The sequence below is a fragment of the Somniosus microcephalus genome, unplaced genomic scaffold, assembly GCF_052327205.1.
Source record: "Somniosus microcephalus isolate GS21.2 unplaced genomic scaffold, FLI_Smic_1.0 unresolved_chr1, whole genome shotgun sequence".
NCBI lineage: Eukaryota > Metazoa > Chordata > Chondrichthyes > Squaliformes > Somniosidae > Somniosus > Somniosus microcephalus.
In genome coordinates this window covers 44916196-44941984 of record NW_028225179.1, presented here as the reverse complement: position 1 = coordinate 44941984, position 25789 = coordinate 44916196, and the positions used below count along the sequence as shown (strand labels likewise).

At 54.6% G+C, this 25789-nt stretch overlaps 1 protein-coding gene across 1 annotated transcript in view; it reads left to right on the top strand.

Annotated features, from left to right (window-relative positions):
- The window catches only part of LOC147094888 (chromatin remodeling protein SRCAP-like), a 49374-nt gene extending 24254 nt beyond the window's left edge, over positions 1 to 25120 (top strand). Inside the window, 9 exon segments of the mRNA XM_085974246.1 lie at positions 8670 to 8806; positions 13160 to 13346; positions 15771 to 15940; positions 16537 to 16751; positions 18209 to 18586; positions 20006 to 20173; positions 21196 to 21402; positions 23477 to 23731; positions 24885 to 25120. Of these exon segments, the coding sequence (XP_085830372.1) occupies positions 8670 to 8806; positions 13160 to 13346; positions 15771 to 15940; positions 16537 to 16751; positions 18209 to 18586; positions 20006 to 20173; positions 21196 to 21402; positions 23477 to 23731; positions 24885 to 25093 (1926 nt within the window). The 3' untranslated portion in view covers positions 25094 to 25120.
- The last annotated feature ends 669 nt before the right edge of the window (positions 25121 to 25789 follow it).

Here is a 25789-nt window from a genome sequence, read left to right as displayed (position 1 = left end):
CAGAACCGGCTTCCTAGTCCTATCTACGTCGTTTGTACCAACATGGACCACGACAACTGGCTCCACCCCCTCCCACTGCAAGTTTCTTTCCAGCCCAGAGGAGATGTCCTTAACCCTGGCACCGAGTAGGCAACACAGCCTTCGGGACTCTCGCTCTCGGCTGCAGAGAACTCTATCTATCCCCCTAATAATACTATCCCCTACCACTACAACATTTCTATTTACTCCCCCTCTTGAATGGCCCCCCGTTCCACGGTGCTGTGGCCAGGTTGCTCATCCTCCCTGCAGTCCCTGCTCCTGTCCCCACAGGGAGTAAGAACCTCAAACCTGTTGGACAAGAGGAAGGGCTGCGGCTCCTCCAGTTCGACCTCCTGGATCCCCGTACCTGCCTCACTCGTAGTCACACCGTCCTGTCCATGGGCTACATCTGAATTAATTAACTTCATAGGTGTGACCACCTCCTGATACAGAGTCCAGGTACTTCTCCCCCTCCCTGATGTGTCGCAGTGTCTGAAGCTCAGACTCCAGCTCATGAACACGGAGCTGGAGTTCCTGTAGCAGCAGACACTTGTCACAGACGTAATCACCGTGAGCCTCAATGGGGTCCACCGGCTCCCACATCTCGCAACAGTAACACATCACCTGCTCCATTCTACGTAATTAATTCAATTTTTTATTGTTCGTTATGGACGCCCTCTGCCTGATTTTAGATGCTAGTATCCTCTTTAATTAATTGGATTTAAATTAAATCAATCCCTCTAATTACACCAGTTAAATGGTTTACCAACAGTCACTGCACCAGAAAGGCCTTATTAACTACAACCCAGAGTTAAAGTTTGAAAAGAGCACCTAACACCCCACTTACCCTATCTCACACTTACCCAAACTCACAGCACTCTGCTGACTCGCACTCAGTGCTTGCTCGCACTAGGACTGGTCTTTTTATACTGTTTGTTTGTTTACAGCCAAATGAGTCACCCCTGCTGATTGGTTAGAAAACTGGTTTCCACTGCCTGCTGTGCCAATTTACTCTTACTGCAGTGTAACCTTGTTTTACTTTTCTTAAACCAACAGAATCCCAAATATTTAACTTTTCCCCTTTACTTAAACTGCTTAAGTAATCTTATCAAGAATGATTTGAAGAGAAATAACAATTGAAGAACTCTCACACTTACCCAAACTCTCAGCACTCTCTGCTGACTCGCACTCTGATGGAAGGGTGGAACTGAAAGAAATCAGTATTTGTAGGGAAATGGTGTTAGGAAAATTGATGGGACTGAAGGCTGATAAATCCCCAGGGCCTGATAATCTACATCCCAGGGTACTTAAGGAAGTGGCCCTAGAAATAGTAGATGCATTGCTGGTCATCTTCCAGAACTCGATAGACTCTGGAACGGTACCCATGGGCGGGTAGCTAATGTTACCCCACTATTCAAAAAAGGTGGTAGAGAAAAGGCGGGGAATTATAGACCGGTAAGCTTGACATCGGTAGTGGGGAAAATGCTAGAGTCCATTATAAAAGATGTAATAGCAGAGCACTTGGAAAGCAGTGACAGGATCAGACAAAGTCAACATGGATTTACAAAAGGTAAATCATGCTTGACTAATCTACTGGAATTTTTTGAGAATGTAACTGGTAAAATAGATAAGGGAGAACCAGGGGATGTGGTGTATTTGGACTTTCAGAAGGCTTTCGATAAGGTCCCGCATAAGAGATTAGCGTGCAAAATTAAGGCACATGGGATTGGGGGCAAGGTATTGACTTGGATAGAGAACTGGTTGGCGGACAGAAAGCAAAGAGTTGGAATAAACGGGTCGTTTTCCAAGTGGCAGGCGGTGACTAGTGGGGTACCGCAAGGATCGGTCCTAGGACCCCAGCTGTTCACAATATATATTAATGATCTGGACGAGGGAATTGGATGTAATATCTCCAAATTTGCAGACGACACAAAGCTGGGTGGGAGGGTAAGCTGTGAGGAAGATGTCGTGAAACTCCAGCACAATTTGGACAGGTTGGGTGATTGGGCAGAAACATGGCAAATGCACTATAATGTGGATAAATGTGAGGTTATTCACTTGTGGCCAAAACAGGAAGGCAGATTATTATTTGAATGGTAATAGATTGGGAGAAGGGGAAGTGCAACGAGACCTGGGTGTCCTTGTGCACCAGTCGCTGAAGGTAAGCATGCAGGTGCAGCAGGCGGTTAAGAAGGCAAATGGTATGTTGGCCTTCGTAGCAAGAGGGTTCGAGTACAAGAACAAGGATGTCTTGCTGCAGTTGTACAGGGCCTTGGTGAGATCACACCTTGAGTATTGTGCGCAGTTTTGGTCGCCTTACCCGAGGAAGGACGTTCTTGCCGTGGAAGGAGTGCAGCAAAGATTCACCAGGCTGATACCTGGGATGGCAGGAATGACGTATGAGGAGAGATTGTGTCGATTGGGCTTATACTCACAGGAGTTTAGAAGATTGAGAGGGGATCTCATCGAAACCTATAAAATTCTGTCAGGCCTGGACAGACTAGATGCAGGAAGGATGTTTCTGATGGCCGGGGAGTCCAGAACCAGGGGTCATAGTCTAAGGATAAGGGGTAAGCCATTTAGGACTGAAATGAGGAGGAATTTCTTCACCCAGAGAGTGGTGAACCTGTGGAATTCTCTGCCACAGAGAGCGGTGGAGGCCAGTTCATTAAGTATATTCAAGAAGGAGTTGGATATATTTCTTAAGGCTAAAGGGATATGGGGAGAAGGCAGGGACAGGGTACTGAATTTGGATGACCAGCCATGATCTCATTGAATGGCGGAGCAGGCTCGAAGGGCTGAATGGCCTATTCCTGCTCCTATCTTCTATGTTTATATGTTTCACAACATGGAGATCTAGTTGTGTCCTTCACTAGTTCCTGTTAAAGAATGTCCTGCGCAAACTGGGCCCATGCCCGAGTATTTATACTCTCCCTGGACAGCGCCAGCAGCAGGCCGCCCAGTATTATTACATAAGTCATTTTCACATGAATGACAAGATTCATGTCATCCTCTATAGTAAGTATATCCTTCCTTAGGTAAGGAGACCAAAACTGTGCACAATACTCCAGGTGTGGTCTCACCAGGGCCCTATATAATTGCAGTAAGATGTGTTTACTCTTATACTCAAATCCTCTTGTAATAAAGGCCAACATACCCTTTGCATTCCTAATTGCTTGCTGTACCTTCATGTTGACTTTCAGTGATTCGTGTACAAGGACACCCAGGTCCCTCTGAACACCAACATTTCCCAGCCTCCATTTAAAAAATACTCTGCTTTTCTATATTTCCTTCAAATAACTTCACATTTCTCGACATTATATTCCATTTGCCATGTTCTTGCCCATTCATTTAGCCTGTCTATATCCCCTTGAAGCCTCTTTGCATCCTCCTCACAACTTACATTCCCACCTAGCTTTGTATCATCAGCAAACTTGGTCCCCTCATACATAGATAGAAGGTAGGAGCAGGAGCAGGCCATTCATTGCGATCATGGCTGATCATCCAAATTCAGTACCCGGTCCCTGCTTTCTCCCCATACCCCTGGATCACTTTAGCCTTAAGAAATATATCTAACTCCTTCTTGAATATATTTAATGAATTAGCCTCTACTGCCTTCAGTGGTAGAGAATTCCACAGGTTCACCACTCTCTGGGTGAAGAAATTCCTCCTCATCTCTGTGCATGCTGAAAACCGGCAATTCCTCCTGGCACACGCATGAGTACCCAGTCCGTACTCACGCGTTGTGACAGGAATTACTGGGCCAATATCACTTTATAAAAAAAAACCCAGCTTAACTGGGTATTCGTCACCTTGCTACATCAGATGGTGTAATCAGGCAAAGGTAACCCCAAGAAGGAGAGGTTCAGAGAGTCTTGAAGGAGGAGAAAGGTTTAGGGAGGGAATTCCAGAGCTTAGGGCCTGGGTGGCTGAAGGCACGGCCGCCAATGGTGGAGCAGTGAAAATCGGGGACGAGCAAGAGGCCAGAATTGGAGGAGCGCAGAGATCTCGGAGGGTTGTAGGACTGGAGGAGGTTACCGAGATAGGAAGGGTTGTAGGTGCTGGAGGAGGTTACCGAGATAGGGGGTGGTGGCCATGGCTGGATTTGAACACCGGGACCGAGAATCTTTAAATCGAGGTGTTGCTGGACCGGGAGCCAATGTCGGTCAGCGAGCGCAGGGGGTGATGGGTGAACGGGACTTGCTGCACCGTCTTCTTAACTTGCACCAAGTGTTTTGGATGAGCTGAAGTTTGCGGATCTGGAGGTGCCCAAGGCGCGTTCAAGGGTTTCAGCAGCAGGCAGGGGCGGTGACCGGTGATGTTGCGGAGGTGGAAGCAGGCGGGCTTGGGGATGGGGTGGGAAGCTCGGATGCGTATCCCTCTCCGGGCATGTCTGGCCGCGAGATGCCGGGTGACTTGGAGGGATTGAGCAACCTTCACATACCCACCTCTTTTCCCCCCCCCCCCCCCCCCCTTTTCACCTCTTGCTCAGGTGGCTGCAGCCCGTACAGTGGCTGGCCCACCTACAGGAGGAGGGCACAGTGCGAGCGCTGGAGAAGCACTTGCAGAGTCACCGTTCATGACATCGATTGCCCATTTAAACCCCGCCCCCCCCCCCCCAAAAGCCCATTCTTCTGAGGCAGAGTAAGCCTTTCTGCTGAGCTTACCAGATAGGTTTGAGGCGAATTGAATTGACGCAGTGTTCTGTCTCCCCAACGCCCCGTCCTTTTTTTAGCGCCGTGGCTGTCGTGTGCAGTTTGACGCACAGCAAGATCCCACGAACCGCAGCGCGACTAAACGTCCCAGTTTAATCTGTGTGGTGGTTGGTTGAGGGAGGAGTGTCGGGCCCCAGGACACTGGGAAGCTCTCTTTCATCCCACCCCCCACAGTTGTATTCAAGTTCCTTCATAGACCCCACTAACTGGGGAATGTAGAGCAGGGGATAAAGTATTAGCAGGGATAAAGGATTGGTTAACAGACAGAAAACAGAGTAGGGATAAACTGGTCATTTTCGGGTTGGCAGGCTGTAACTAGTGGGGTGCCGCAAGGATCAGTGCTTGGGCCCCAGCTATTCACAATCTACATCAATAACTTAGAAGACGGGACAGAGTGCAATCTATCCAAGTTTCCACAACACAAAGCTAGGTGGAAAAGTAGGATGCAAGGAGGATACGAAGAGCCTGCAAAGCGATCTACTAGACAGGTTGTTACAATGTGAGGTTATTCACTTTGGTAGGAAGAATAGAAAAACAGAATATTTATTAAATGGTGAGAAACTACTAAATCTTGGTAATACTCAGCAAGTCAGGCAGCATCTGCAGAGAGAGAAAAACAGTTAACCTAGAAACATAGAAGATAGGAGCAGGAGTAGGCCATTCGGCCCCTCGAGCCTGCTCCGCCATTCAATGAGATCATGGCTGATCATCCAAATTCAGTACCTTGTCCCTGCCTTCTCCCCATATCCCTTGATCCTTTTAGCCTAAAGAAATATATCCAACTCCTTCTTGAATATATTTAATGAATTGGCCTCAACTGCCTTCTGTGGTAGAGAATTCCACAGGCTCACCACTCTCTGGGTGAAGAAATTCCTCCTCATCTCTGTCCTAAATGGCTTACTCCTTAGACTGTGACCCCTGGTTCTGGACTCCCCCGCCATCGGGAACATCCTTCCTGCATCTAGTCTGTCCAGTCCTGTCAGAATTTTATAAGTTTCAATGAGATCCCCTCTCATTCTTCCAAACTCCAGCGAATATAAGCCCAATCGACCCAACGTTTCAGGTCGATGACCCTTCGTCAGAACTGGAAAAAGCTGGAGATGGAACAGGTTTTTAAGCGAGTGTCGGGGCAGGGAGAGGGGGAGGGGAGGAAAGAACAAGAGGGAAGGTCTGTGATGGGGTGGAAGGCAGGAGAGATTCAATGACCAAAAAGGATGATGGTGTGAGGCAAAAGGCAGTGGTAATGGGACAAGTTAAGAAACCAAAGATGACTTTAGATGAAGTGTAAATGGCAATGGCAGAATGATCGACAGCTGCCATGTGAGAGAAAAAATGACACGGGCCGAGGTTATAGTCTGAAATGTTTGAACTCGATGTTGAGTCTGGAAGACTGTAAAGTGCCTAATCGAAAGATGAGGTGCTGTTCCTCGAGCTTACGTTGAGCTTCATTGGAACAGCATAAGAGGCGGAGAAGCAGACGTCAAAGACGTACGAGTGTGTGGTGCAGTGTCGGCTTTCCAAGCGCCAGCATTCTCTGTTTTTATTTCAGATTTCCAGCATTCACTGTATTTTGATTTTGTATTAAATGTTACTGCTCAGAGATTTAAGTGTTCTTGTACAAGAAACGGTGAGTTAGCATGCAGGGAAACATAGAAACAAGGAGCAGGAGTTGGCCATTCGGCCCCTCGAGCCTGCTCCGCCATTCAATGAGATCATGGCTGATCATCCAAATTCAGTACCTTGTCCCTGCCTTCTCCCCATACCCCTTGATCCCTTTAGCCTTAAGAAATATATCCAACTCCTTCTTGAATATATTTAATGAATTGGCCTCTACTGCCTTCTGTGGTAGAGAATTCCACAGGTTCACCACTCTCTGGGTGAAGAAATTCCTCCTCATTTCTGTCCTAAATGGCTTACACCTTATCGTTAGACTGTGACCCCTGGTTCTGGACTCCCCGACCATCGGGAACATCCTTCCTGCATCTAGTCTGTCCAGTCCTGTCAGAATTTTATAAGTTTCAATGAGATCCCCTCTCATTCTTCCAAACTCCAGCGAATATAAGCCCAATCGACCCAACGTTTCAGGTCGATGACCCTTCGTCAGAACTGGAAAAAGCTGGAGATGGAACAGGTTTTTAAGCGAGTGTCGGGGCAGGGAGAGGGGGAGGGGAGGAAAGAACAAGAGGGAAGGTCTGTGATGGGGTGGAAGGCAGGAGAGATTCAATGACCAAAAAGGATGATGGTGTGAGGCAAAAGGCAGTGGTAATGGGACAAGTTAAGAAACCAAAGATGACTTTAGATGAAGTGTAAATGGCAATGGCAGAATGATCGACAGCTGCCATGTGAGAGAAAAAATGACACGGGCCGAGGTTATAGTCTGAAATGTTTGAACTCGATGTTGAGTCTGGAAGACTGTAAAGTGCCTAATCGAAAGATGAGGTGCTGTTCCTCGAGCTTACGTTGAGCTTCATTGGAACAGCATAAGAGGCGGAGAAGCAGACGTCAAAGACGTACGAGTGTGTGGTGCAGTGTCGGCTTTCCAAGCGCCAGCATTCTCTGTTTTTATTTCAGATTTCCAGCATTCACTGTATTTTGATTTTGTATTAAATGTTACTGCTCAGAGATTTAAGTGTTCTTGTACAAGAAACGGTGAGTTAGCATGCAGGGAAACATAGAAACAAGGAGCAGGAGTTGGCCATTCGGCCCCTCGAGCCTGCTCCGCCATTCAATGAGATCATGGCTGATCATCCAAATTCAGTACCCGGTCCCTGCTTTCTCCCCATACCCCTTGATCCCTTTAGCCTTAAGAAATATATCCAACTCCTGCTTGAATATATTTAATGAATTGGCCTCCACTGCCCTCTGGTAGAGAATTCCACAGGTTCACCACTCTCTGGGTGAAGAAATTCCTCCTCATTTCAGTCCTAAATGGCTTACCCCTTATCCTTAGACTGTGACCCCTGGTTCTGGACTCCCCCGCCTTCGGGAACATCCTTCCTACCAAGGTACAACAAGCAATAAGGAAGGCAAACGGCACGTTGGCCTTTATTGCAAGGGGGTTGGAGTATAAGAGTAAGGAAGTCTTGCTACAATTATACAGGGCTCTGGTGAGACCACACCTGGAGTATTGGGCACAGTCTTGGTTTCCTTATTTAAGGAAGGATATACTTGCCTTCGAGGCAGTGCAACGAAGGTTCACTAGATTGATTCCTGGGATGAGCGGGTTGTCCTTTGATGAGAGATTGTGTAGAATGGGCCTATACTCTCTGGAGTTTAGAAGAATGAGAGGTGATCTCAGTGAAACATACAAGATTCTGAGGGGGATTGACAGAGTAGATGCAGAGAGGTTGTTTCCCCTGGCTGCAGTGTCTAGAACTAGGGGGCATAGTCTAAGGATAAGGGGTCGGCCATTTAAGACTGAGCTGAAGAGGAATTTCTTCACTCAGGATTGTGAATCTTTGGAATTCTCTGCCCCAGAGGGCTGTGGATGCTCAGTCATTGACTGAGATATAGATCTTTGGACTGCAGAGCAATTAAGGGATATGGGGATAGTGCGGGGAGGTGAAGATCAGCCATGATCTTATTGAATGGAGGAGCAGGATCAAGGAGGTCGTATGGCCTACTCCTGCTCCAAATTCTTATGTTGTTAGTAATCCGGGTCCAGAGACCCCACTAACTGGGGAATGGCAAACAACAATTTAAGGCTGTGGCGTCATGCTTGTGTGGTCTCCAGTAGCTGGCCTGGGTCTACTGGGCACCCCCACTTGCTGAGGAGCACCATGAGATATTGGGGGTTCTTCGGGTCATCTCTGTGGTCAGGGAGGAAGGGAGAGAAAAACACTGCCCACTGTCCGATACCCAATGGCTGCTGATTTACGGAGTCGCCGGTGGATTTATTAAGCTCGGGTTTAAAAAATTTTTTTCCCGTTTCCCCAGGTCCTCCGGCCCTTCCTCCTGCGTAGGATAAAGGTGGACGTCGAGAAGCAGATGCCAAAGAAATACGAGCACGTGGTGCAGTGTCGGCTTTCCAAGCGCCAGCGCTACCTTTACGACGACTTCATGTCCCAGGCCTCGTAAGTGATCGCGCCACGCTACCACACGGTGAGGGGGGGAAATGGGCAGAGATCTCCCAGGAGCTTCAGATTCCTGGGCCAATGTAGAGGGAGCTTTACTCTTGTTTCTATCCTTAATTTAATTTGTTCTTTAGCTGTGGGCATCGCTGGCAAGACCAGCATTTATTGCCCATCCCTAATTGCCCTCGCGAAGGTGGTGGTGAACAGCCTTCTTATAAGAACATAAGAATTAGGAGCAAGAGTAGGCCGTTTGGCCCTTCGAGCCTGCTCCGCCATTCAATAAGATCACGGCTGATCTACCTTATCTCCACTTTCCTGCACTATCCCCATATCCCTGGATTTCCCGAATACTCAATTTATTGATCTCTGTCTTGAATATACTCAACCACTGAGCCTCCACAGCCCTCTGGGGGAGAGAATTCCAAAGACTCACCACCCTCTTGAGTGAAGAAATTTCTCCTCATCTGAGTCTGAAATGGCCGACCCCTTATTCTGAGACTGTGATCCCTGGTTTTAGACTCCCCAGCCAGGGGGAACATCCTCCCTGCATCTACCCTGTCAAGTCCTGTAAGAATTTCGTATGTTTCAATGAGATCACCTCTCATTCTTCTAAACTCTAGAGAATATAGGCCTAGTCTACTCAATCTCTCCTCACAGGACAATCCCCCCATCCCAGGAACCAGTCTGGTGAACCTTTGTTGCACTCCCTCTATGACAAGTATATCCTTCTTGAACCGCTGCAGTCTGTGTGGTGAAGGTGCTCCCACAGTGCTGTTAGGGAGGGAGTTCCAGGATTTTGCCCCAGCGACTATGAAGGAACGGCCGATATATTTCCAAGTCAGGATGGTGTGTGACTTGGAGGTGGTGGTGTTCCCATGCGCCTGTTGCCCTTGTCCTTGCAGGTGGAAGAGGTCGTGGTTTGGGAGGCGTTGGCAAGTTGCTGCAGTGCATCTTGTAGATGGTACACACTGCAGCCATGGTGCGCCAGTGGTGGAGGGAGTGAATGTTTAAGGGGTGGTTGGGGTGCCAATCAAGCGGGCTGCTTTGTCCTGGATGGTGTCGACTTTCTTGAATGTTGTTGGCGCTGCACTCATCCAGGCAAGTGGAGAGTATTCCATCACACTCCTGATTTGTGCCTTGCAGATGGTGGAAAGGCTTTGGGAAGTTGGGAGGTGAGTCACTCGCCGCAGAATACTCAGTCTCTGACCTGTTCTGATGGCCACAGTATTTACGTGGCTGGCCCAGTTAAGTTTCTGGTCAGTGATGACGCCCAGGATGTACCTGTGCTGGGATTATTTGATGGGACAGTATAGATGGAGCTTTACTCTGTATCTAACCCGTGCTGTACCTGCCCCGGGAGTGTTTGATGGGACAGTGTAGAGGGAGCTTTACTCTGTGTCTAACCCGTGCTGTACCTGCCCCGGGAGTGTTTGATGGGACAGTGTAGATGGAGCTTTACTCTGTATCTAACCCGTGCTGTACCTGCCCCGGGAGTGTTTGATGGGACAGTGCAGATGGAGCATTACTCTGTATCCAACCTGTGCTGTACCTGCCCTGGGAGTGTTTGATGGGACAGTGTAGAGGGAGCTTTACTCTGTATCTAACCCGTGCTGTACCTGCCCCGGGAGTGTTTGATGGGACAGTGTAGATGGAGCTTTACTCTGTATCTAACCCGTGCTGTACCTGACCTGGGAGTGTTTGATGGGACAGTGTAGAGGGAGCATTACTCTGTATCTAACCCGTGCTGTACCTGCCCCGGGAGTGTTTGATGGGACAGTGTAGATGGAGCTTTACTCTGTATCTAACCCGTGCTGTACCTGACCTGGGAGTGTTTGATGGGACAGTGTAGAGGGAGCTTTACTCTGTATCTAACCCGTGCTGTACCTGCCCTGGGAGTGTTTGATGGGACAGTGTAGAGGGAGCTTTACTCTGTAGCTAACCCGTGCTGTACCTGCCCTGGGAGTGTTTGATGGGACAGTGCAGAGGGAGCTTTACTCTGTATCTAACCCGTGCTGTAGCTGCCCTGGGAGTGTTTGATGGGACAGTGTAGAGGGAGCTTTACTCTGTACCTAACCTGTGCTGTACCTGCCCTGGGAGTGTTTGATGGGACAGTGTAGAGGGAGCTTTACTCTGTATCTAACCCGTGCTGTACCTGCCCTGGGAGTGTTTGATGGGACAGTGTAGAGGGAGCTTTACTCTGTATCTAACCCGTGCTGTACCTGTCCTGGGAGTGTTTGATGGGACAGTGTGGAGGGAGCTTTACTCTGTATCTAACCCGTGCTGTACCTGCCCTGGGAGTGTTTGATGGGACAGTGTAGAGGGAGCTTTACTCTGTATCTAACCCGTGCTGTACCTGCCCTGGGAGTGTTTGATGGGACAGTGTAGAGGGAGCTTTACTCTGTATCTAACCCGTGCTGTACCTGCCCTGGGAGTGTTTGATGGGACAGTGTGGAGGGAGCTTTACTCTGTATCTAACCCATGCTGTACCTGCCCTGGGAGTGTTTGATGGGACAGTGTAGAGGGAGATTTACTCTGTATCTAACCCGTGCTGTACCAGCCCTGGGAGTGTTTGATGGGACAGTGTGGAGGGAGCTTTACTCTGTATCTAACCCGTGCTGTACCTGCCCTGGGAGTGTTTGATGGGACAGTGTGGAGGGAGCTTTACTCTGTATCTAACCCATGCTGTACCTGCCCTGGGAGTGTTTGATGGGACAGTGTGGAGGGAGCTTTACTCTGTATCTAACCCATGCTGTACCTGCCCTGGGAGTGTTTGATGGGACAGTGTAGCGGGAGCTTTACTCTGTATCTAACCCGTGTTGTACCTGCCCTGGGAGTGTTTGACGGGCCAGTGAGAAGATAGGTGAAACTTGTATTGAAACTTGGTTAGGCCATACTTGGAGTGCTGTGAACAGTTTTGGTATCTATTATTGAAAGAATATAAAGGCCTTGGCGAAGGTGCAAAAAAAGATTTACAAGGATGATAACGTGAACTAAGAGGTTCAGGAAAGATTGCGAAAGTTGAGGAGTGACCAGATTAGAGATCTTTAACATTTTTGAGGGGTTCGATGGGGTAGACGTAGAGAAGATGTTTCCACTTTCATTCCAGGGATGAGGGACTTCACTTATGTGGAGAGACTGGAGAAGCTAGGATTGTTCTCCTTAGAGCAGAGGAGGCTAAGGGAAGATTTGATGTTTCCAGTGGCAGTAAGGTCGTTAACCAGGGGACGCAGATGTAAGAGAATTGGCAAAAGAACTAGAGAGGAGGAGCAATTTATTTTCGACAGCGAATTGTGACCTGGAAAGGGCAGTGGAAGCAGATTCAATAGTGAAAGGAATGGGATCGATACTTGAAGAAAGATTTGCAGGGCAATGGGGATAGAGCGGGCGAGTGAGACTAATTGGATAGCTCTACCACAGAGCCAGCACAGGCACGATGGGCCGAACGGCCTCCGTCTGTGCTGAGATTCTATCCAGTTTGATGCTTCTCTCCCTCTGGAAATCGCTCTCTTCTCTCAGGTAGTCCCTCAGAACCGAGGATGACTTGCTTCCACATTAAAAATGAGTTCTCAGCTGACTGCTGAGTCCAATGCGGGACCTACAGCCTCTGTCACAGGTGGGGCAGACGGTGGTTGAAGGGGCGGGTGGGCGGGGTTCTTGGGTTGACGTGCGCTGCTTGCGCTTGGCTTCCGCTTGCTCCCGGCGAAGCGACTCGAGATGTTCGGCGCCTTCCCGGATGCTTCTCCTCCACTTTGTGCGGTCTTGGGCCAGGGATTCCCAGGTGTCGGTGGGGATGTTGCACTTTTTCAAGGAGGCTTTGAGGGTGTCCTTGAAGCGTTTCCTCTGCCCACCTGGGGCTCTCTCGCCGTTCCGGAGCTCCGAGTAGAGCGCTTGTTTTGGGAGTTTCGTATCGGGCATGCGGACAATGTGACCCGTCCATCGGAGCTGATCGAGCGTGGTCAAAGCTTCGATGCTGGGGATGTTGGCCTGAGCAAGAACACTGACGTTGGTGCGCCTATCCTGCCAATGGATTTGCAGCATCTTGCGGAGGCAGCGTTGGTGGTACCTCTCCAGTGCTTTGAGGTGCCTGCTCTCCATGGTCCATGTCTCTGAGACATACAGCAGGGTGGGTATCACTGCTGCTCTGTAGACCATGAGCTTGGTGCCGGGTTTAAGGTCCTGGTCTTCAGACACTCTCTTCCTCAGGCGACCGAAGGCTGCACTGGCACACTGAAGGCGGTGTTGGACTGGTACAGCAGCTGCCCCTCCGTTTCCCCCCTCCCCCCCCCCCCCCCCCCTGCCACTTCCCAATGGATGCGTGACCCATGCATTGTTTGTTTTGTATACTCTGTCCAGTACCAAAGAGACCCTGGAGACCGGGCACTTCATGAGCGTCATCAACATCCTGATGCAGCTGCGAAAGGTCTGCAACCACCCCAACCTCTTCGACCCCCGGCCCATCCACTCCCCGTTCATCACCAAAGGTATCTGCTACCCCACTGCCTCCTGCGTCCTCCGGGCCCTGGAGCACGAGCCCTTCAAGGTAAGGCCTGCGTTTGAATGCATTAATGCGCGCGCACACACACGCCTGATCCCGGGCCGTGCCCCGCGCCCGCGCCTGATCCCGGGCCGTGCCCCGCGCCCGCGCCTGATCCCGGGCCGTGCCCCGCGCCCGCGCCTGATCCCGGGCCGTGCCCCGCGCCCGCGCCTGATCCCGGGCCGTGCCCCGCGCCCGCGCCTGATCCCGGGCCGTGCCCCGCGCCTGATCCCGGGCCGTGCCCCGCGCCCGCTCCCGGGCCGTGCCCCGCGCCCGCGCCCGATCCCGGGCCGTGCCCCGCGCCCGATCCCGGGCCGTGCCCCGCGCCCGCGCCTGATCCCGGGCCGTGCCCCGCGCCTGATCCCGGGCCGTGCCCCGCGCCCGCGCCTGATCCCGGGCCGTGCCCCGCGCCCGCGCCTGATCCCGGGCCGTGCCCCGCGCCCGCGCCTGATCCCGGGCCGTGCCCCGCGCCCGCGCCTGATCCCGGGCCGTGCCCCGCGCCCGCGCCTGATCCCGGGCCGTGCCCCGGGCCGTGGCCCGCGCCCGCGCCTGATCCCGGGCCGTGGCCCGCGCCCGCGCCTGATCCCGGGCCGTGGCCCGCGCCCGCGCCTGATCCCGGGCCGTGGCCCGCGCCCCGCGCCTGATCCCGGGCCGTGGCCCGCGCCCGCGCCTGATCCCGGGCCGTGGCCCGCGCCCGCGCCTGATCCCGGGCCGTGGCCCGCGCCCGCGCCTGATCCCGGGCCGTGGCCCGCGCCCGCGCCTGATCCCGGGCCGTGGCCCGCGCCCGCGCCTGATCCCGGGCCGTGGCCCGCGCCCGCGCCTGATCCCGGGCCGTGGCCCGCGCCTGATCCCGGGCCGTGGCCCGCGCCTGATCCCGGGCCGTGGCCCGCGCCCGCGCCTGATCCCGGGCCGTGGCCCGCGCCCGCGCCTGATCCCGGGCCGTGGCCCGCGCCCGCGCCTGATCCCGGGCCGTGGCCCGCGCCCGCGCCTGATCCCGGGCCGTGGCCCGCGCCCGCGCCTGATCCCGGGCCGTGGCCCGCGCCCGCGCCTGATCCCGGGCCGTGCCCCGCGCCTGATCCCGGGCCGTGCCCCGCGCCTGATCCCGGGCCGTGCCCCGCGCCTGATCCCGGGCCGTGCCCCGCGCCTGATCCCGGGCCGTGCCCCGCGCCTGATCCCGGGCCGTGCCCCGCGCCTGATCCCGGGCCGTGCCCCGCGCCTGATCCCGGGCCGCGCCCGCGCCTGATCCCGGGCCGTGCCTCGCGCCCGATCCCGGGCCGCGCCCCGCGCCCGCGCCTGATCCCGGGCCGCGCCCCGCGCCCGCGCCTGATCCCGGGCCGCGCCCCGCGCCTGATCCCGGGCCGCGCCCCGCGCCTGATCCCGGGCCGCGCCCAGCGCCCGCGCCTGATCCCGGGCCGCGCCCAGCGCCCGCGCCTGATCCCGGGCCGCGCCCAGCGCCCGCGCCTGATCCCGGGCCGTGCCCGATCCCGGGCCGTGCCCAGCGCCCGATCCCGGGCCGCGCCCGATCCCGGGCCGTGCCCAGCGCCCGCGCCCGATCCCGGGCCGTGCCCAGCGCCCGCGCCCGATCCCGGGCCGTGCCCAGCGCCCGATCCCGGGCCGTGCCCAGCGCCCGATCCCGGGCCGTGCCCAGCGCCCGCTCCCGGGCCGTGCCCAGCGCCCGATCCCGGGCCGTGCCCAGCGCCCGCGCCCGATCCCGGGCCGTGCCCCGCGCCCGATGGTGTACTACGCGCGCCCCTTGCCCTACCACTGGCAGCAGGCAGCTGAATTGACTACGCTGCTGTCGCCCAGTCTTTTTTGGGGAGGGTGGGGGGCGGGCGCGGTGTTAATCATTCATGGGATGTGGGCGTCGCTGGCAAGGCCAGCATTTATTGCCCACACCTTAATTGAGAAGGTGGTGGTGAGCTGCTGCCTTGGCTTGCTAGAGGGGCAGTGTGGGTCTGGAGTCGCATATCGACCAGACCGGGTAAGGACGGCAGATTTCCTTCCCTAAAGGACATCAGTGAACCAGATGGGTATTTACGACAATCCGATAGTTTTATGGTTACTATTGCCATTTTTATTCCAGATTTAATTAATTAAACTGAATTTAAATTCCCCAGCTGTGGTGGAGATTTGAACTCATTTCTTCAGATCATTAGTCCAAGCCTTTGGATTTCTAGTCCAGTAACATAACGGCTATGCTCCCGTACCCCTGGTTTCTGCTCCTGTGTGCGGCTGTTGGGTGAGCACGGGGACAGGGATGTGCTGCGATGGTCTCTAGTCGAGCAGCCAGCCATCAGTTGCTTGGCGGGGCGCCCGTACCGCAGTGAGGAGCCAGCATCTTCCGGGAGGTAGGAAACGGAGAGGGGTGGGGGCGGGGGTTAAGGAAGTGGTGACCCGAGAGCCCAACGGTTCCATGTCGCGTCTCCTCAGCAGGTGGACCTCAGCATCTTCGACCTGATCAACATCGAGGGCAAGCTCTCCAAGTACGAAACGGAGGTGTTTCTGCCGAAGAACAAAGTGAGCAAGAAGCTGATCGAAGAGATATCGGAAGCCCCTGACCCCCCTCCGCGCCCCAAGCCTGTCCGCATGAAGGTGAACAGGTGGGTGCCCAGCATAATCCACCCTGTGTGGGCGTGTGGTTCATTGCCTTTGTGATCGCCCGCCTCCCCTCCCCATCTGCCGTCTCGTCTCCGATCCAGAATCGTGCAACCTCGCAGCACAGAAGGAGGCCATTTAGCCCATCAAGCCTATTCCCCCTGTCTCTGAAAGAGCACTCCTCTCGGTCCCTTTCACCATCGCCCTGTGCCCCCTCAGAGCTCTCCCCTCATTCCCTTTCCCCATCGCCCTGTGCCCTCTCGGAAAGAACTGTCCCCTTGGCTCCAGCCCTTGCCCATTGCCCTGTGCCCCTTCTGAGAGCTCTCGCCTTATTCACTTTCCCCATCATCCCCGTATGCACACTCTGAAAGAGATCTCCCCTCAGTCCCATCCCCTGAAATTCCAAATATATCTTAAAACCGGTTGTGAATTCTGCTTCCCCCAATGTTCTGGGTCTTAACGAAGGGAGAGGAGAGGAGGGTGGTAGTTTTGAAATGGGTCTTGTGGCGCCAGCTAGTGGGCGCTCTGTTCCCGACTTCCCCGACCGAGTGGCGGGAATCCGGTTGGTTGTTTCAGTGTTCTTTTTCTCTCTCCATTTCAGGATGTTCCAACCGGCCCAGAAGCCCGACGGCCGAACGGTGGTGCTGGTGAACAGCCCGCGGCCCCCGCTCCCCGTGCTCAACCAACCGTCGCAGCCGCTGCAGTCGTTGCGTCCGCCCGGGAGCGGCGTGGCTGAGATGCTCCACACCGTGCAGACCACCGCCTCCCTCCACTCCGTCATCAATCCCGTCACACAGGCCGTTATCCCGTCGCAGGGTAAGGACAGAGTTTGGGTCCCCCTCTCTCTCTCCCCCCTGGTGTCTTTCAGGGAGATATCTGTACACTGACTCGTGTCTCTCAGTCCCCCAGGGAGATATCTGTGCACTGACTGGTGTCTCTCAGTCCGCTCTCTCTCAGGGAGATATCTGTACACTGACTGGTGTCTCTCAGTCCCCCAGGGAGATATCTGTGCACTGACTGGTGTCTCTCAGTCCGCTCTCTCTCATGGAGATATCTGTACACTGACTAGTGTCTCTCAGTCCCCCAGGGAGATATCTGTGCACTGACTGGTGTCTCTCAGTCCGCTCTCTCTCATGGAGATATCTGTACACTGACTGGTGTCTCTCAGTCCCTCTCTCTCAGGCAGATATCTGCAAACTGACTGGTGTGTCTCAGTGAGATATCTGTACACTGACTGGTGTCTCTCAGTCCCCCTCTCTCTCAGGGAGATATCTGTACACTGATTGGTGTCTCTCAGTCCCCCTCTCTCGGAGATATCTGTACACTGACTGGTGTCTCTCAGTCCCTCTCTCAGGGAGATATCTGTACACTGACTGGTGTCTCTCAGTCCCTCTCTCCCAGGGAGATATCTGTACACTGACTGGTGTCTCTCAGTCCCCTCTCTCTCAGGGAGATATCTGTACACTGACTGGTGTCTCTCAGTCCCCTCTCTCTCAGGGAGATATCTGTACACTGACTGGTGTCTCTCAGTCCCCTCTCTCTCAGGGAGATATCTGTACACTGACTGGTGTCTCTCAGTCCCCTCTCTCTCAGGGAGATACCTGTACACTGACTGGTGTCTCTCAGTCCCCTCTCTGTCAGGGAGATATCTGTACACTGACTGGTGTCTCTCAGTCCCCTCTCTCTCAGGGAGATATTTGTACACTGACTGGTGTCTCTCAGTCCTCTCTCCCTCAGGGAGATATCTGTACACTGATTGGTGTCTCTCAGTCCCCTCTCTGTCAGGGAGATATCTGTACACTGACTGGTGTCTCTCAGTCCCTCTCTCCCAGGGAGATATCTGTACACTGACTGGTGTCTCTCAGTCCTCTCTCCCTCAGGGAGATATCTGTACACTGATTGGTGTCTCTCAGTCCCCTCTCTGTCAGGGAGATATCTGTACACTGACTGGTGTCTCTCAGTCCCTCTCTCCCAGGGAGATATCTGTACACTGACTGGTGTCTCTCAGTCCCTCTCTCTCAGGGAGATACCTGTACACTGACTGGTGTCTCTCAGTCCCCTCTCAGGGAAATATTTATACGGGGAAAGTACCTGGTCAAGTACGGAACTGACTTGTGTTGTTGTGCAGTGCCTCCCCCCACGGCCAAATGTGCAGTTGATTGGCTGCTGTTGAATTGGGGTCTGTTGCAGTGCCCTCCAGCGCCAAGGGGGAAGTGGGGGTATTTGGGTAGAAATAGGTACCGTCGTGCCAACTTTTTGCTTTCTCGTTGCAGGTTTGTCGGCCCCCCTGGCCCTGTCGCACGTGGTGACCAGTGCACCCCGGACCATCCTGAGCGCACCCCGCCCCCCCATGCCGACGGGCGTGGCCCACCAGCACGTCACCGTCACCCCCACCACCGGCGGCGGTACCACCATGGTCAGGCCTTTCCCCCTGTCGGCGCTGCGGGTCACCACCGCCACCCTGGCCCCAGGCGCCATCGGCAGTCTGGTGACGGCGGCCACCATGCAGAGCCCTCACCACCATCACCACCACCACCACCACCAGTCGCTGGCCGGGTACACGGTGCAGGGAGCCAACGCCGCCGCCACCACCACCGCTGCCGTACCGCAACGCTTCATTCTGTCGCCGGACATGCAGGCCAGGCTGCCCAGTAAGTCATGCGGGGGGGGCAGGAAGGGAAGAGGCGAGCTGAGGATGCTGTGAAGGGGATGGGGGGAGGAAAGAGAGGGGGCTGTGGGAATTGGGTGGGGAGTGGTGGGGTGGGTTAGAGGGGGCACACAGGAAGCTAGCCAGGGTTCCGTCCCCGGCCTGTGCTGAAATCAGCTAATGGGAGGAAGGGATGAAGTCAGTGGGCCAGTTTGCGATGCCCCCTGGTCGAATATCCCACTTGATTTAAGGAGCAGGTGCAAAAATGAACGGCGGCGAAATAATTCTCCCTGTGTAAGGACTGTCCTGGGATGGGTCTTTTTCCGAGTGGCAGGCAGTGACTAGTGGGGTACCGCAGGGATCGGTGCTAGGACCCCAGCTATTCACAATATATATTAATGATCTAGACGAGGGAACTAGATGTAATATCTCCAGGTTTGCAGACGACGCAAAGCTGGGTGGGCGTGTGTGCTGTGAGGAGGATGCAGAGTAACTCCAGTATGATTTGGGCAGGTTGGGTGATTGGGCAGATGCAGTATAATGTGGACAAATGCGAGGCTATCCACTTTGGTGGCAAAAACAGGAAGGCAGATTATTATCTGAACAGCAATAGATCGGGAAAAGGGGAACTTTAACGAGACCTGGGTGTCCTTGTGCACCAGTCGCTGAAGGTAAGCATACAGGTGCAGCAGGCGGTTAAGAAGGGAAATGGTATGTTGGCCTTCGTAGCGAGAGGATTAGAGTACAGGAACAAGGATGTCTTGCTGCAGTTGTACAGGGCCTTGGTGAGACCACACCTTGAGTATTGTGTGCTGTTTTGGTCAGCTTATCTGAGGAAGGATGTTCTTGCCATGGAGGGAGTGCAGCGAAGATTCACCAGACTGATACCTGGGATGACAGGAATGACGTATGAGGAGAGATTGGGTCGATTGGGCTTATACTCGCTGGGGTTTAGAAGAATGAGAGGGGATCTCATTGAAACGTATAAAATTCTAACAGGACTAGACAGACTAGATGCAGGAAGGATGTTCCCGATGGTCGGGGAGTCCAGAACCAGGGATCACAGTCTAATGATAAGGGGTAAGCCATTTAGGACTGAGATGAGGAATTTCTTCACCCAGAGAGTGGTGAACCTGTGGAATTCTCTACCACAGAAGGCAGTTGAGGCCAATTCATTAAATATATTCAAGAAGGAGTTAGATATAGTTCTTAAGGCTAAAGGGATATGGGGAGAAGGCAGGGACAGGGTACTGAATTTGGATGATCAGCCATGATCTCATTGAATGGCGGAGCAGGCTTGAGGGGCCGAATGGCCTACTCCTGCTCCTATCTTCTATGTTTCTATGTATGAGCGGGGAGTGGGCGACGAGCTGCTTTTCCACATCTGTTGACTCTGTTTCTCTCTCCGTTTTTGCATCCCCAGCGGGCGAGGTGGTCAGCATCGGTCAGTTGGCCTCGCTGGCCAACAGGCAAGGCCACCAGGCCACGCAGGGCAGCAAGCCCGTCACCTTCCAGATCCAGGGCAACAAGCTGACACTGGCCGGAGCGCAGGTCCGGCAGGTGGCTGTCGGGCAGCCTCGGCAGATGCAAGGTAACGACCCCCTCCCCTTTTATATAAAAAAAAAAAGAACCACTCGCGACATCGTTCCTCTGGCGTCTTAAGCAGAGTATCGTTCATGGGAACAGGAAGAGGCCGTTCAGCCCCTCGAGCTCATTTTCTCTCACCACCCCCCAAGTCAATGAGAACGTGGCTGGTCTGTACATGGGACCAGGAGCAGGCCATTCAGCCCCTTGAGACTGTTCGCCCCTTCGTTCAGATCGTGGCTGATCTGTACGTCGGAAGGGGGGCTGTGTCGCTCCCCTCGAGGCTGATCACCCATTCGATCAGATCGTGGCTGATCTGTACCTCCACCCCATTTCCCCACCTTGATGCCCTTACCCCACAAAAAATATCCATCTCAGTCTTGGAAAGTTTCATTTGACCCCCGCGAGCCTCAACTGCCCTTTTTAGGGAGGGGGTGGGGAGGGGAAGTTCCAGATTTGTATTACCCTTTGTGTGGGGGGGAAAAGGTGCTTCCTGAATGGCCCAGTTAGAATTTCTAGATGGACAGTAGTATCTCTAAGCAACCGCCCCATCCCGATTCATGCGGCCCTCGACCTCTCCTGTCGGAGGGGCAGTACTGGGGGAGCGCTGCACTGTTGGAGCTGGCGTCTTTCGGATGAGGCGTTAACCAAGGGTCCTGTCTGTCCTTTCCGGTGGATGTCGAAGATTCCACTATTGGAAGAAGAGCAGGGAAGTTCTCCCTGGTGTCCTGGGCTCAATATGTATCTCTCAACTAAAACAGATTATAGGGTCGTTGTCTCATTGCTGTTTGTGTGAGCTTTTTTGTGCGTGCAAATTGGCTGCTGCGTTTCCTACGTTACACACTTCAAAAAGTACTAGATCGGCTAAAAAGCACTTTGGGACAACCTGAAGTCGTGAAAGTCGCTTTATATATATATATGCAAGTCTGTCTTAGTAGCCTATCCTCGCACTAATCTAACTTGTCCGCATTGAACTGCGTATGCCATCCATTGGTCCAGTTTCCTAAACTTGCTCCTCTCTCGTTTCAGGCAACCTGGTTCACCTGGTGTCCACTGGGGGGCATCACATTATCGGGCAGCCCACTCAGCTGGCCCTGATCCAGGCCATGGCTCAGCAGAATGCCCAAGCTACGGTGGGAGTACAGGCCTCACTACAGACCGTTACCGGCCCCCAATCCACAATCTCTACTGCTACTGCCTCGCCCGGACTGACTGTTCCACTCACCGCCACACAAGGTACGACTTCTGTCTCTGTAGCGCTCTCTGTCTCGCGCTCCCCCTAGCGAGGGGAGGGCGGGGGGGGGGGGTGTAATGTGAGATCTGGGGATTTTGGGGGGCGAAGATCTGGGGAATGTGAAGAGGGGGTGATCATAGAATTATAGAAATTTACGGCACAGAAGGAGGCCATTCGCCTCATCGTGTCTGTGCCAGCTGGAAAAGAGCTATCCACCCTAATCCCACTTTCCAACTCTTGGTCTGTAGCCCTGTAGGTTACGGCACTTCAAGTGCATATCCAATGTGACAAGGGTTTCTGCCTCTCCCACCCTTTCAGGCAGTGAGTTCCAGACCCCCACCACCCTCTGGGTGAAAAAAGTTCTGCTCAACTCCCCTGTAATCTTTCTACCAATTAGTTTAAGTCTGTGTCCCCTGGTTATTGACCCCTCTGTTAGAGTGGATAGGAAGGACCTATTTCCCTTATCTAGGACCCCCATAATTTTATACACCTCAATAAGGTCTCCCCTCAGCCTCCTCTGTTCCAAAGGAAACAACCCCAGCCTATCCAGTCTTCCCTCATAGCTAAGATTCTCCAGCACAGGCAACATCCTCGTAAATCTCACATGTACCCCCTCTAATGCAATTGCATCTTTCCTGTAATGTGGTGACCAGAACTGTACGCAGTAATAACAGAAAATGCTGGAAATACTCAGCAGGCCAGGCAGCATCCGTGGAGAGAGAAACAGAGTTAACGTTTCAGGTCTGGGACCCTTCATCAGAACTGGAAAAAGCTGGCGATGTAACAGATATTAAGCAGGTGCAGAGACCGTACTCTAGCTGTGTCCGAAGTAGTGCTTTATACAGTTCTAGCATAACCTCCTTGCTCTTGCCTTCATTAGCTGAGGCATAGAGGACAAGCATTCCGTCTGCCTTCTTTACCACCACCTCTTCCTGTCCTACCTTCAGGGATCTGTGGACATGCACTCCAAGGTCCCTCTGTTCTTCTACACTTCTCAGTGTCCTACCATTTAATGTGTATTCCCTCGCCTTGTTAGGCCTCCCCAAATGCATTACCTCACACTTCTCCGGATTGAATTCCATTTGCCACTTTTCTGCCCACCTGACCAGTCCACTGATATCTTCCTGCAGTCGACATCTATCTTCCTCACTACCAACCACACGGGCCAATTTTTGTCCAGATCGGGGGACTGTGAGGGAGGTGGGGTGTGGTGGATGTGGGGGGTAGGGGGTGGGTTGGGTACAGGAGCGATGTTTGGGGGTGGGTAGAGGATCGATTTGGGGAATGTGAAGGGCAGGGGGAGCGATCTGGGGGATATGAAGGGCGGGGGGAGCGATCTGGGGGAACGCGAAGGGCGGGGGGAGCGATCTGGGGGAACGCGAAGGGCGGGAGGAGCGATCCGGGGGAACGCGAAGGGCGGGGGGAGCGATCCGGGGGAACGTGAAGGGCGGGGGAGCGATCTGGGGGAACGCGAAGGGCGGGGGAGCGATCTGGGGGAACGCGAAGGGCGGGGGAGCGATCCGGGGGTACGCGAAGGGCGGGAGGAGCGATCCGGGGGAACGCGAAGGGCGGGGGGAGCGATCTGGGAGGTGTGAAGGGTGGGGGGTGCGCAGCGCGGGGGGAGCGATCCGGGGGAACGTGAAGGGCGGGGGAGCGATCTGGGGGAACGCGAAGGGCGGGGGGAGCGATCCGGGGGGGGGCGCGAAGGGCGGGGGGGGGCGCAATCCGGGGGGCGCTAAGGGCGGGGGGGGAGCGATCCGGGGGGCGCGAAGGGCGGGGGGGAGCGATCCGGGGGGGCGCGAAGGGCGGGGGGAGTGATCCGGGGGCGCGCGCGAAGGGCGGGGGGAGCGATCCGGGGGGGGGGGGCGCGAAGGGCGGGGGGAGCGATCCGGAGGGGGGGCGCGAAGGGCGGGGGGGCGCGATCCGGGGGGGGGGGGCGCGAAGGGCGGGGGGCGCGATCCGGGGGAGCGCGAAGGGCGGGGGGAGCGATCCGGGGGGGCGCGAAGGGTGGGTGGGGGGGGGGGAGCGATGTGATTTTGTTTTCCCGCTAACCGTGTCTGTTTTCCCCTCCCACAGTCCCCGGCTCGGTGGTGACCAGCTCCGGCGTGGTGAAGATCGTGGTGCGCCAGACGCCCAAGGAGGGCTTCCCGCTGGCCATCCACTCGCCGCGGCCCCTCACCGTCTCTGCCGCCCGCTTCCCGGCCACCGTGGTAACCCCGGCCCGCGTCCAGCTGCCTGTCGGGGCGCTGACCCTGACCTCTGCCCAGCTGGCTCCCGCCCCCCGTCCGGTGCTGAGGGTCGTCCACGCGCCAGCTCTCAACGCCGAACAAGGTAAACGGCGCCGCGGGGGGGAGGGAGCACGGTTCGATTTGCAGTGAGTTTTTTCCGGCCACCATTTCTGCGCAGGGCGAGATCCCGCTAGCGGCAGCGGGGCAGCTCGGGCGGTGTTGGCATTTGAGGGAGGGACGTCGACAGGGAGCCGCAAGGCAAGGCAAGCCCCCAACTTTGCAGGTGGGCTGCGTGCGTCGGAGTATTCCTGACGCCTACGCCTGACGGTCCAGGCTGGGAGCCCGTGACTGGAATCTTCACCCTTTTGAGGCGTTTATAAAGGGCATGGGTACTTGGGGAGCGAGGGCAGAGGAGATTGGGGTTCGATGGGCCGAAATGCTTGTTCCTGTGAATGATCCCAATCTCTCTCTCGCTCTCTCTTCCCTGCCTCCCAAACCCACAGCGTTACCCCATCTCGTTTGGTCCATTCACGTGTGAGCACCTAGGTGGGGAGCGGTGCTTTGAAGGTTAAGGGGTGATTTGATGGGAGTTGTCAAGATATTAATTGGAACAGATAGGGTAGATAAGAGAGAAACTATTTCTGTTGGTCGGGAAGTCTCGGACTAGGGGGGCAGAGTCTAAAAATTAGAGCCAGACCTTTCAGGAGTGAAGTTGGGAAACACGTCTACACACAATGGGTGGTGGGAATTTGGAACTCTCATCCGCAAACAGCAATTGATGCTGGATCAATTGTAAATTTGAGACTGATAGATATTTGTTAACCGAAGGTATTAAGGGATATGGGGCAAAGGCGGGTATTTGGAGTTAGGTCGCAGATCAGCCATGATCTCACTGGCTGAACAGGCTCGAGGGGCTAAAGGACCGATTCCTATTCCTGCGGGGGCCGGGTGGGGTGATGTTTGGGTTGTTGGATGCGCATCTGCAGCAGTTGTGACCATGTGGGGATTGGGAGCTGATTCCTCTCCCCCAAACAGTTGTTGGGACCCTTCAATGGGTTCTCTCGCCACATGTTTCGCATGGAATAAAACCGTCCCAACAGTCGCACATTCTGCCCGGTAACCCCCCGATTACGGGTAGGGGCACTGTGCGCTCAACCTCCGTATGCTCAATCCTGGGGACAGGTGCGGAAGGCTTGGGACTTAATTCCAGGTGAAGAACTGACTTGATGTAACGCCCCTCTCTGTCTCTCTCTCAGCCGCCCCCACCGTGACCCGGCTGGTGGTAGCCGGCCCTAACCTCTCGGAGAAGGACAGCACAGAGCTGCCGACGCTGCGCCCGGTGCTGGCCAGGCCCCCGGCCTCCACCCAGCTGCTCACATCTACCTCACTGGCCGCCCAGAGGCCCAGGCGGCACCCTGCCCCTCCACTCAGATCGCCCTTCCAGCTGGTAAGCAGCCGGTCGTGAACTGCCGCGTCGACGCGCCCTTCTGCTTTTCCTATATCGAGCCGCAGTATGGCCGCCGGCTTCCGGCCGCCAGGTAGCGGCGCTGTACATGGAGTTTCGTTTGAGCTCGACCCGTTGCGGGCAACGCCGCAGCGAATCCGCCGGTTGGACCGGTGGTGTTGGATGGCGTGTCGGCATTGGAGTGTTCTGCTATTAAGGACGTGTTGGCATTGGAGTATTCTGCTATTAAGAGGCATGTGTCGGCATTGGAGTATTCTGCTATTAAGAGGGACGTGTCAGCGTTGTAGTATTCTGCTATTAAGAGGGACGTGTCGGCGTTGTAGTATTCTGCTATTAAGAGGGACGTGTCGGCGTTGTAGTATTCTGCTATTAAGAGGGACGTGTCGGCGTTGTAGTATTCTGCTATTAAGAGGGACGTGTCGGCATTGAAGTATTCTGCCATGTCCCATTTAAGAACTCCTGTTGCCTGTGGAATTAGTTTATTATTGATTCTCTGGCTGCGTGGGCAAGGCTGGCATTAATTGCCCATCCCCTAGTTGCCCCTTGAGAAGATGGTGGTGGGCCGCTGCCGTGAACCACTGGGGTCCCGTGCGGTGAAGGTGCTCCCACAATGTCGTTTGGGAGGGAGTTTTAACTTTTTTCACTAGATTAAAGGCGCTATATACATCAAGTTAAAACAGTCACGGCTCCCTCTTG